The 13,352-nt window shown below is 36.7% G+C and overlaps 1 protein-coding gene across 6 annotated transcripts in view; it reads right to left on the reverse strand.

Annotated features, from left to right (window-relative positions):
• Window positions 1-4,052: 4,052 nt before the first annotated feature.
• AKAP11 (A-kinase anchoring protein 11) overlaps window positions 4,053-13,352 on the reverse strand; it is a 38,411-nt gene continuing 29,111 nt past the window's right edge. For all 6 annotated transcript variants that reach the window (XM_026868171.1, XM_026868191.1, XM_026868163.1 and 3 more), the window contains 2 exons: window positions 12,497-12,657; window positions 4,053-8,403 (listed from right to left, as the gene is read on the reverse strand). In XM_026868171.1, the coding sequence (XP_026723972.1) occupies window positions 8,257-8,403; window positions 12,497-12,657 (308 nt within the window). In that variant the 3' untranslated portion in view covers window positions 4,053-8,256. The remainder of the gene's footprint in view (window positions 8,404-12,496; window positions 12,658-13,352) is intronic.

Raw genomic sequence — 13,352 nt, forward strand, 5'->3', positions numbered from 1 at the left:
GGAGACCCTTTAGGAGCAGAGAGCAGCATGAAAGCCAAGTCAGAGAAGCAAAAGGTCCCAAGGATACCGTGTGGGGTCAATCCACTCCACAAGTCCTGCTGAAAGTTGCTAAACTGGGAAGGTGGATTGGCTAAAATGTCCCACCCAGCAAGGACACCACAACCAAGAAGAAAGAAAATCATTGCAACCTTTACTCTTCTCAACATCTCAAGATGTAGAAGCTGCAAATATAAAAACAGATGTTGAATTTATGACATGACTGTGTGTTTGAACATTAGACTTGCAAACAGAAGACAGTTGGTAGGAAATTAATTTATGTTCAAATTAAGTGAGCTGCCAGGGTCAAGACTGTGTTATGACCACAGTTCATTCTCTTTCTTTTTCTCCTTGTTAATTAGATGCAATTACATGAGCTTTAGCTTTAGTGTACTTCCAGTCTAATTATTGAAAAAAGGTTCACATTTTAAGAAAGAAAATTAAAAATCAACGATGGTAACAAACAACCTTCTCATTGCTGACGTGTATTCAGACTAATGGTTATTTCCCTAATTAATCTAAGCCACTCATACAGTGTAATTTGTGTGACTACAGCAAACATGGCTTCTTTATGTACCTAAATTTTCTCTTAACATTTGTGGCAAACTAATACACAGAGAAATATAATAAGTCAAATTTTAAACACAAGCTGGGCATATACCACAAGCAGTGGCATTCCAACACTTGAAGAAAAAAATCTGACAAAATAATTTTAAACAAAAATTACTATTACTCCTTCTCTGAAACCATGTCTCTAGGAGCCTCTCAAAAGCACTTTGATCATACTGATGAGGGCCCTCCAGACTCCTTGGGGAATTTCCAACACCCACCTCTTTATTTTCTCAGGCAGTCACAGGAAAAGAGGTTTTGTTGAAGATGCCAGTGTGTACTCAGCTTGTCAGGATGTCTCAGGCTTAACCCTTTGATGACTCTGACCACTCTGAAGATATGATCTTCATGTCGCAGTTTACTGCATTAAATTAGGACATAAGCCAAATTCCAAACCTCTTAAGATAACAGGATGAAAAAAATGTGTATGATCTGTTGCCACAGAAGTATTAGCTAACCATCTCACAGTCCTGCAGCAGTTAGCCTGGGACCTCTCTCATGCCCAGTGCCTTTTAACTCCATCAGATTTAGCTGTGAACTCTAACTCTTCTCTGATACATACTGCATAACATACTGTAAAGAGTTCTGTTCAACAGGACAGCTGAGCATTGCCATTTCTCTTGACATCATTTCTCTAAACAACTACATTCTGATCAGCTTCTTTCACAGTTTGGTTTCCAGAGTCATATTCCAGTTTCCTAGAGAAACATGATCTATGACTTCCAGCATGGGGAGATGGTTCTTTGTTGTTATTTCTGTTCATACCACGTTAGCATTTTTTGTAGCAGCATGAATAGTATGTCTGATTTTATGTGGTTAATCAATCCAGCTGCAAGATCTGATCAGAGCACAATAATACAGGGCAATAACTATAAAAACACGTTCTTCCCAGAAACAGACATTGACTGTTTCTTCTTAAAGGTTACTATCTATCGAAAGTGAGACCTGATGTAAGTGGGTGAGACAGCTGGGATTTTGCCAGCTTTCAAAAGGAATGAGTTTTGCCCTGTCTGTGTCTGGAAGCTGCTGTTATGCAGCACACTGAATATACATCTGCATGAAGAACGTAGTATGTTAGAGTTACATTATACTTCAGTATCAGCTTAAAAATTACTTTCAGATCAGCATAAAATCTCAGGGTTTTGCAAGCAATAAGTTGGGTTCCAAACCAAAGCGACCACAGATTACTTTCCTACAGGAGTGAAAAACTCAGCCAAAAGCAAGTTTAGCTCTTCTTCACTGCTTGATGATTTCTGGTAGGCAAGCCTTATTCCATAGCCTCCCAGCTAAGAAGACTCCCCTTGCTGGTTTCTAACCACTTCCGACAGCCAAGAATAAGAAGGCCAGAAGTCACATCAGGACAACAGAGTAGGGTCAAGAAAGAAGCAGAAGATGACAGCTACACTACAAGACTGGACAAGGGTCAGAAAAAAGTAGAAACCAGAAACAGCCACAAGGAAAATGTAGGAGGAGACTTAGAAGTTATATGAGGTGGAGACTGCAAAATAAGAGATTGGCAGCAAGTGGGATACAGGGACAGATGGCAGAAAAAATTACCACATTATCACACCATTTCTTGTCTCAATATTTGTCTTGTCCCTGGCTGAAGCCCTGGAACTTCAGGAAACCAAGTCAACTTACTCGTACAAGTATTCTCCTTTGTCCATTCTTAATTAAAAACAAAGACCAAACAAAAAAAACCACCAAATACACACACACAAAACTCCTTCACAGTCCTAGAAGCAGCAGCAACTACTGGAGGAACGAAGGCAAGACAGACTATATATTTTGACTACATAAAGGCCCCAATTTCAGTTTTCACAATTCCTGTGGAAAGGTGTTGTGTGGTCATGGACTAGATAGCCAGTACCTTGACCACAGACATGGTCTCATGCTTCTCATGGTTAGTTGCCTTGCCCCAAGCAGTCACACGCTTTGTGGTTTGCCTTAACAGCAGGGGAAGAGACAGCATTTGATTAATATGGTGCTCAATAACCAGTAAGGTTAGTGCTCTGGGTACATTTCTTCAGCCTTGGCATGACTCACTTTCCATAGCCACCTTCCAATCAGAGGCTTGGGGCAGTAACCAGCATGGAATTCAGTCACACCAAAAGCTCAGGCTATGGAGCGAGAGGAAGGTCCAAGCAACAGCAGCAGGAGCTACAGTAGCATACATGCTGGGCGAACCCTACGGAATAGCTGGAGACTTAACTCTCAATTTAATACACCAAGGTTAAACAAAGTGCATGGATACTGTTCTGTGGTTGAATAAAGCCAGCCAGAACCAGACTGCTGAAAGAAAGAAAAATAAAGTCCAGGCAGGAAGAAAAAAGTTCAGACAAATCTTCCACTTGAATATCCTCTTCTTTCCTTTCACAAAAAATCTTTTTTGTTTGTTTGTTCCCAAACTTGCCACCCATCTTTTTTTGGCTGTACAATATTTTAAGAATAAGTTAAATGTTTACTTGGTTCAGTTAACATACATTTTCTACATGATTGAACGTGAGGCACTATCCAAACAGAAAAGTCTTTGAAACAGATATGGTAATGAAACAAAAGAATGCTCCTTTTGGAAGTAATCTCAAATACTACAGAAACATCCTTCAAACAACCACTGAAAAATAAAGACCCAAGGATAGCTGCTGTACATGTTTACTGGTTTAAAAGTAACTTCAGCAAAAATTTCCTAGTTCTTGAAATGAAACGCAGCTGAGATTAGCAGATTCACAACATATACATCAAAAAACATTAAGACAGTTATTTGCAATGGCAGTATGTCTTAAATCTTAGAAACCGTATCTGTGCACATCTCTGCTCAGCATTACTATTTTGGGGCACTTGACAATATGCTGTTTGGTAGATTTCGTGAGATACCAAAACACTTGAGGATTGTGAATAAGCCTATAAAACTTCATGTTTCTTACAATATTTTCATTAGCAGTATATTCTTACAATTGTCCAGAAGACTCTAAAGTTGGCTTTTACGCCGATTCCCCAAATACCGCACGGTGTGCCAGAGACCAACCTCAGTACACACGGAAGCATCATGCCAACCTCTCTAACCTAGTTTCCAGGCAAGACAACACTGAAGTAGACTGGTTATTACATCCTACTTGTGTTGAGATATTAGAGCAGATTTCTTGCCCAGTCTCTCCTCACAGAATCCATGCGATACTTCACATAACTGGAACTACGGGTTTATCTTTCCATCCATACGGTAAAACACTGTTCTTGAATTCCTCCTGGACACCAGTTTAATTCTGTCAGAAGTATGCCATCTACTGATGCACTATATACTATACCATTGTTCAAGCACCTTCACACAACCACTGACCAAGACCAATCTTAGCTGTGTTAAAAGAAAAATAATATTCCATGAATTTACAAGAAATGACAGTGCTCTCAAAGCCAGTGAAATGTGTTTTATTTTAAGCCACTGCTAAAACAAGGACAAATTTAGTGCAACCTGGAGTTCATAATCTCAAAACTGAATATAGTTAAATTACTAAAATGGCAAAACTCATCACCATTATACAGTACAAGACCTTCATATTCGTTGAGTACAGTTACATAAACATTTATAGTTATTCAAACTGCTTTTGGTATACAATTGCATCACTAACTGGGCTGTGAATTACTGTAACACTGCACAAATAAGCAGCAGTTCCAGCAAAATAAAATAAATTTTAGTATTAAATACTATTCAGACATTACAACAGAACAAAGGCCCTCTAAAACTACAACTCCAGCTATACAACAGGAATGTACAAAGATGGTACAAAATAAAGTGACTACAGTGGCTGGGCTCTGTACTTGCCCCTTCAGAGCTCAAGTACAGTAAACGTTCAACAGTAGTGGCTCTTGCTGAAAAGCCAAAATTCTTACACTAAATTCTGAATCTGTTCCTGAATCTTGTATTTTTCTTTGCAAATCAGCTGTGTAAAACTACGGGGTTTTGCGCTGGTGTTTACTACTTACTAGTGATCCCATCTCCAACAAAACGTGGCTCTTTATAGAAAAGGTCCCAGACAAAGTTACATTAGAAAATGTAACGTTTAAAATCTGATACCATTTTTGAGAGACCTAATTAGTCTCGGAATGTGGGTTGCTGGGTTTTTGGTTTTTATTTGGTTTTTTTTTTTAAAGCTTACATAATCTTTTAAAAGTCAAGAACAAAGATACTACACAAATTGCATTCAAATATATGGTCTTAGCTACTGTTTCACATCCTTATTTTGAGACAGCAAATCCTCTTTAATTTTAGCATATGGGTTTGAGTTTTGTTTGGTTTTTATTTTAAGGCTTTGTACATACTTCTGTATTATTTACGCATCCCGTTCTGAATGTTCAAACTTGTTTTAAATATGGCCACTTTTAACTGTTAATTTATAGAGGGACTATTTTCAAAGTGCTTTTTCTACAGTATCTTACAAAACATATGAACACATTTTTCAGAACACTGAATGAATTTATGAAATGTTTGAGACAGGGTGTCTTTTGGAACAATAATAGCATTTTATATATTTTCTTCAACTTAAAAATTAAATTACCAAATCAGGTTTCCCATATAGAAAAAATGCAAGATGAAACAACCTCTACTTTATTATGTCTGTTTATAAAGTAGAGTTGTCTGGTTTAAATGGACCAAAATGTGGCCGTTCATGTTTTTACAGTTTTCATTTAGACTTCTGTATCTGTGGTCAGGAGTTTTAAATAAACCAAGTAATAGCATAATTTAAGACTTGCATTAGCAAAGAACAGCTTTCTCACTAATATGGCAGACAGCACCAGTTACAATACAATCAGAGTAAGGTTTCCCAAAGATTATTAAAATTATTAAATTACAATAACTTTGCCAGGCTAGTTTAACGCCTTCCCAATTTTGATACCCAAGGAGAAAAGTCAAGTCATCCAGAAAAAATTCAAAACAATGTGCAGAAAATTGGGGGTTTTTTTTGTTTAACTATAAATGAAATATCTTATAACGTATTTTTCTAATGTACAATTTGGAAACTATGCTACTTTCCTCAGAGGCTAATAAATCAATCTCTTCCTCAACAGAACACTAACCAGTAGTTATGTAATGTATATGATCTAGTCTGAAAACAAGATTCCATTTATTAAAATAATTTTTAGTGCAACTATTGTCTGCTTAACTGTAAGCTTTGGGAATCACACAATCTTCTGCCTTTCTCCAGAAAATTAATTAAAATGAAAAACCACTTCACCAACTCTATAAAATTCAACATACTTAATAAATCAGTTAAAAAAGGGCTGCTCCTGGGGTGTTGTTTTGTTGGGTTTTTTCAACTGCTTCTGTACATTTACAACGCCTTCAATATCTTACTCAATTTGGTTTTGTATTCTCATGTCATAAAATTCCACTTGGTGAGAATGCAAGGGTCCAAACCCCAGAGCAAAATTTAGTCCTGAGGCACTGGTTTTATATTGTATTTTCTTGTCATTTCAATTTTATAGGTAAATTTGTACATTGTTGCTGTTTTAAAGGGAAGATGTTACAGCCAGAGAATAGTTTCAAATTTTTGTCTGAAACAATGTCAAAAGTTAACCTTATAAAAAAGGAAGAAAGGAATATGGAGGCTGGGGGAGGAAAAAAAATCTAGACAACTTTTGTGCAACTCTTAAAAAATATTTGTCACTAGCTCTATCTTCCAAATACAGGAATTAAGATAACTTTCCCCCGTGCCACTCTGGGCTCTACAGAAAAACAATTCCTGATGCTTTGCATTGTATTACCTGTAACAAGACAAAAGACCTTGTAATGGTTTTTGATCTTTCTGTCACATGGCATACATAGATCTTTCATTCAGTGAAATGATGTATGAAGTGAGGTAATAAACTATGGGCATAATAGAATTTTAAGTTAGCTGTAAAAATTTACATTATAAGTTCATACTGGTGAGATCTCACATACATGCATATACAAAAACATTAAAAGTCTTGAACTCTGTGAGAAAGGTCAACTTTGTGAGATCTAAGGCAGAAATACAGATGGCAAATGAGGACTAAACCAAACCAGGTCTCTGTAAAAAGACCAGTGGAACAACTTCCTGAAACATAAAGACACTGCAAGGAGAGTGCTCTTGAGTTCACCAGCGTGACACATCAGTAATACAGGAGGTAGGGGAAATCAGAACTGTACATACGCCATTAAAATTCATTAACAGATTTAGAGACTTCACCTCTCTGTTTGGGATCAAAAACTTGTGCACCATATCAACAGTACATTTTTTCTATGAAAAAAAGCTATTAAGATTCTTTTCTTCTTCCAAAACAATTAGGACTCCACAATGCTCTTGCAAATGATATGAGTTTTGAGGTGGCAATCTTATAATTACCAGCACGTGCCTTTTTCTCTCAAAGGATGTGTGAAAAAACAAAACCCAAAAAGCATTTTCAAGCCACAGGATATGTAAAGGTCCAGATTTCCCTTCAGACAGAAAGGCAAGTCAGCATCACTGGTGAGAAACCTGATCAGACTGCTAAAAAGACCTGATCAAAAGTGCCTTTAAAAAAAAATTCAGTGAAGGTAGTTAAGAAAAATGAAAAATCAATTTGCAAGAAATTTCCCCTTTATGTTTTAATTAGCTTTCTTTGCTAAACGCTTAAGTGCTCACTGAGTAAAAAATTCTCTTTATTAGTGAAAAGAAAATTCATATATGGAGGCAAAGATCTAAAGAATTAGACAAGTCAAAAAAATGGCCAACATCCGCAAACGAAGTTTCTATTTGCTACTTCTAACACATCTATGTGACAGACTAACATACAAATTCTTCAACACAGAATTAATGTCATAGAAGTATCTGCATAGAAAAAGCTTCAGTAAGAACTTTAGTAATTGAAACTTGATTGGCAAGCTTCAGGAAACCTTGGTGAAGAGTTATGTATGAAATGATGCTCAGCTACCCACGCTGCCCTTCTACCAAAAGTTACCATCTCTATCTATAGTAGTCAACAAAAGGGAACACGTATTTGCACCTTAACAATTTCAGAGCAGACTCTCACATTTTGACATAAAAATTAAACTTGATAAAGGTGGCTATGAAGCTGGACTGCATTATGGGGCTGCTCAGGCAGGTCACAATTTTCTTCCTGGCAATGGTGCCCTTGGGCACATAACACCTGGCCAATGTCAGTAATCTTTTCCATTGTCTGCAGCAAGGGATTTCGGAACGGGTTTTTGCAGAACATCACTGCTCTTAGTCCCACTGTGAATACAGCATACAAGTGGGAAAAAGAGCCATCCTGGCACAGCGGGAATCCTGAATAACATGCCTGAGACCATCTCCTCTGAACTACTATCATACACAAGGGATTTTTTCATAAATATTTCCATAGTCTGAACACAGCAGTAACTACAAGTTATGCATGGGTGGACAATACCTATTATGGACTGAATAAACACACCATGTGCACAGTATCACAAAGCACAGCACAGCTATTTTGACTTTCATCTCAAAGTCTTTTAAATGCTGACAATTACTTGAACATTCATTGGTTGAATTTTACTTTACATAACTGTGTTCTATCTCTGTTTCTATCTCCTTTCAAAAGAGGAATGAAGTGAAGTGTGTTGCATCTTTGGATTGTTCAGACATTTTCCAGAAGCCAGCTAACCAAAGACTTATTTAGAACTGGCTCTCCATCAGTCGCTTTCTCTATCATTTCACAGTATTTCAGCACTGCTTGCAAGAGATCTCCGACTTTCCAATCTCTTTCTCGCAGTCTTCTGGAAAGCTAAAGGGGAGACAGGGGAACACAGAACAAAATATTTTGACTGGTACATCCTGATTAACAGTTACAAAAGTTATTCTTGAAACACTAGCTCATAAGAGATCAATTCTAATGAGTTAATCATTATTCCCACATCTATAAAAACAAAAACTTCCACAAGAATCAGGCACTTTTCTTTAGGGCAGTTTTCACAAAGTTCTCTTCTGGAGGCAGTGACATTTCAAATGATGTGGTGCCACAGGTATGAGGGCTGTGGTTCATCAAGACTGCAGAAAACAGGAAATTCTGAACACAAGATTAAAACATTTGCCACCCCTCCCATACCAATAATGCACATATAAAAAGACAAAACTCAGTCTTAATAAAAGGATGTGGATTTTCCTTTCACAACATATAGTGTGGTTTGGGTGGCACGGATGCTACCCTCAATGAAAACAGTGTCTTCAGAGTTGGGAAATTATAACATCTTGGGGAAGAGGAAAAGGTGAGGGCTAAGTTAAACTACCACTTGGGTAGAGATCAGTGCAGCTGAAAACATTTTTTTTGCCCAGGGTCCAAGCAAAAATTCTTCCTTTGCTTATGTGTCAAGCTCAGCTATATATAGAAGAAAGACTACCCTAAGACAAGGATGAATTTGCCAGTTTGCCCAGAAGTAAAAAAATTTTTTAATTTAAAAAAAAAAAAAACAAAAGAAACCAACACAACAAAAACCAACACTCACAAAAACAAACTTTATTCTCTGTAGCCTTCTGGATAACTGTCTATGCTGCACTTAGGAAACACAATTTATACACTTGCTCTAGAGTCCCTACCATGATATTCTATATATTGTTTTTAAAAAAGTCATTAACAGCATTCAGTGAAATATCTTCCACAGCTATAAAACTAAAAATTTGTAATGTTTCTTCTATGAGACCTGTCAGATTGCAATATGAGACTCTATTAAAGATACCATGGCAAGATGACAGAGCTGGCACCTGGCTTCACTAATCTCTCCAATTTAGAGTTCAAAGTTCAGTCCCACTGTTTCTTTAGCTGACTGATCTGTTTCTTACTGTCAGAAATGAAATATTGGAATTTACTCAAAATAGACACGAGGAATCCTAAAACAGCTAGAAAAGGTCTGATTCAAAACGGAATATATTTGGGTTTTTAATCCAGGCACTTGAATATCCATGCTGTCAGGCTTCTCAAAGAAGTCAAGATCTATTCTAATTTACTGGTTTCTTGTTCTAGGTCCTAATAAACATATTTAGTTTCATACTTAACTTCTTCTGCCTTGCTGAGCATAACATGTATCCTTAAGTAAAAGTTCATGCCCAGTTGCAGCAAGTAATACCTGGCCTGACACATGCTGGAAGTATTTTTGTCTTTTATACAGCCACATCGCATCATTATCCTGCTGGGATCAGTTAACAAGCCTTTCCTCCCTTCCAGAACCCACCAACCGCTTATAGTGAAAATCACTCTTTTCGATGTGATCTAAAGTCCAGGTTCATTCCCCATGTAAATGAGGTAACTTACCAAAGTACCCTATGAGATGATCAAACCCCATAGCTGGTAAAAGACCTGTATATTATAGAGGTCAGTTTAGTTTTCTGTTGGGCTGCAGTGCCCTCTAGAGGTGCTTGTCTGGCTTTACAAGTGACAGAACAAAACCTCAGTTTGGGGTAGAGATTATTCCAATTGGGAAATGGGATGGAATAAAAAACAGGTAATCCTTCCCTGCCCCCGGGGAGGGGGGGCACAGTATTTCAATTCATTTTAGCATAACTGCCTTTGGAGAACTAAAAATTAATCTATAAACCTAAGTGACTCAATTAGCTATTGTAACATTTTCAGGACTGCATGACTACTGCCTGCCTGAAGGTCTTATGTTTTATCTTTAGGTGTCAACTCAGTATCAATCCATGACTGAAGTGTCAAGTAGAAAAACATTATAATATTTTAGAAGTGCATACATAATAGACACTGCTATTTTGCAGAGTGCTCTTCACAGTATATTCTCTTATTAAGGCAGCTACAGTGGTGTTCAGATACACAGCCAGCTAACATCTTCCCTGTGTGTCTTCAGGCATTGGCTCAAATAGTAGCATCACAACTCTGAAATCTGAAATGTCAGAGCTGGCCAAAGAATGGGAGACTTGCAGATTTTTTTTTTTTAATTAAAGGCACCTGCCATCCATTCTTTGTCTTACATTGTTACGTTGCAGTGTAAGATACAGGTCTCACACATACACACCTTACTATTAACACTTGTGGGTCCTACCACTATTCTGCCTATTTACAACACTGTAATTCACATATAACAAGCACAAAATAGATGGATAGAACTTCAAAAGATTGCAACAACAACTCACAAGGTCAGAATGACTATATTCACTAAGCCCCACTCATTCACGTCCAAAGAACTTCAACAAATTCTGGGCCAGACACATGAGAACAGAAAAAGTGTTTTCTTCTTCATGTTAAGACACTTATAAACCATAAAAGAGAAGGAACAAATGAATATAAGGATTAAACACAGCAGTTATGAATAAAAACAGAAATGGAGAAAAGTATTCTCAAACTGCCTTCTGATTTATGAAAGCGTGAAGCCCACTCTAAGTGTCAGAACTGATGTACAACAAAACATATTTCTGAAACAATTTTACATCAAAACTAACAACCTCCAGAAAAGGAGCACAGGGGATATATTCCAACTTATCCAAATAAACATTTCCCAATTTTCTGGATTACTTAAAATAAGAATGCAAGACTTCCTATCCTTGAGATCGAATACATATACCACACAGTTAGACAAGCAAAAGGAAAACAAACCTAGCATTCTTTTTCTGGACTAGAAAGGTAGAAGTCACTCTCAGGAAAATCCAGCCCAGGAACGATCTGGACTGACCTCTAGGTCCCTTTCACACTCTTAAAACAAGTCTACAGTAACTAAGCACCATAGGTGAACACACTCATCTAAGTTTGAGAGTCTATTTTGTCATACTGACATCTACCTCCCAGTCACTCTCCTCTTCTGCCAAAATGAGGATTTGAGCTTTGGAAAGCACCAAGTTGAAGACTTAATACTAAATTCTGGAACTGAGAGCAAGCTCTTCCTTCCTTAATATACTGAGACATGCATTGTTATTTTTGCCAAGATCTTATTATCAAAAACATATTAATGGCATCACATTAATGTTTTTTCACATTACCAGGTCACAAAATAAAAATCTGTAATAATTTATCATTCCTATCAACCTTATCATTAGAGAAAATGCATACATATCTATTAAGTTAGTCTTTCAGTAGCAAGGTAATGTTAAAACAATTCTTTGGTAGAAGATTAAAAAAAACAGATCAAATGTAATAAATGCCAGATTACCATGTGCAGTTTGGTGTGTAGCCACAAAGAAATAATTTTTATGATTTTATAGGAATAAGAAGACGGAAATACTCAGGTCAGTACATATACCAAAATTTTTACCCTTCCCTAAAAGACACAAATTGCTACAGCCTAATTCTTTAAATTTCCGCTCTTTGGTCACATATTAAATTTATCTATGAAACCAAAATAAAGGTACCTAAAAATGAACAGCCTTTTTGAGCCTTCTTTCTTAATAGCTTTGGTTGCAGTTGCTTACAGAATAAAAAACATAGTTAAATTTAATTAGAAACGAAACTTCTTTCTGATGAGAAAACGTGCATTCACTAGGAAAAAAACTTGCAGTAGAACATATTAAGTTAGAAATTAATTTGCATGACTAAGTTCTCAGAAAGACTGAATTCATAGACAATTAAATACTAAGTAAAACATGCTTGAAAAAAATTTTTCCACTAAAAAAATGCCATAACTGTATCCTCTTTGGAATAAAATAAGGAAAATAATTTATCAACTACTTATCTTTGAGTAATACTGTTTTATGTATGGTCCCTGTACAGGTTGAACACTGTTTCACTTTGAACTCCCAGGATTTAAATAATGATTTTCCTCAACAGCAAATACCTCACTATTACTGAGGGACAAATAAAATAGTAGTACGTAGTGTTATTACAGCAAATGGAAATCAAGCAAATTCTTCCCCACCACCCATCAAACCCAAGTACTTACAAAGACAAATTCCCTTGTAGCAGTGTCATGAAAGTGAAGATCAGACACCTCCATTTCAGAAGCTGCCAGCCACTGGAGTGCTGCTCTGAGCTGGGGGTCCACTAGATTTGGTTCCAGATCAATATTCACTATTACTAAAATCTTTCGTATTTGCTCCAAACCTAACATTAAAAATAAAATCATCAAATCTATAGCTTCAAATTCTTTCAAAAAAGTCTCTGTAGTTCACTGTTTAGACCATACTATCTTAAAAACCTCAATTTATTACACACAGATAATACAAAAGGAAAAACTCATGCTGGTCTGAAGTGTTTCTTTACTTTCACATAAGGAAGTAGTGTTTATCCCATTTATAATTGCAGACATCATACCTGTGTATTAAAAGACATATAAACTTTAATGTATATTCAAATGACAAGGAACTTAACACAGCCTTTCATAATCTGAACGACAATGGCTCTCACATTGTCCATCAGTCTTTTCCATTTCCAACTGCTATTTTTTGCTATGCCTTCACATGCTAAATTTTTTAAGGTATGTATTTCGGAATTCTTTCCTGTACAGACTCCCTATTGAGTTTTTTCCAGAACATAGCGCTGTTTTTACTTATCCATTTTTCCGACATTTCCTTTACAGCATGAGTTCCAAAAACTAGCACAGTATGGAAAGAGTAGCTGCACTAGTAACACAGAGAAACTGCAGTATTGTCATCTTCTGTTCCCACGCTGAATTTCTGTATCCAGCTATCACAGTAATCCTTTGTCACACTCTCAGAACCAACTAAGCATAGGTGTAGTGCTCTCCAAGTCATTCTTGAAGTCTCTACTTCCAGACTACTAGACTCAACTCTCTAGAT

The sequence above is a fragment of the Athene cunicularia genome (assembly GCF_003259725.1).
Source record: "Athene cunicularia isolate RWA chromosome 1 unlocalized genomic scaffold, athCun1 chr1_part1, whole genome shotgun sequence".
Lineage (NCBI taxonomy): Eukaryota > Metazoa > Chordata > Aves > Strigiformes > Strigidae > Athene > Athene cunicularia.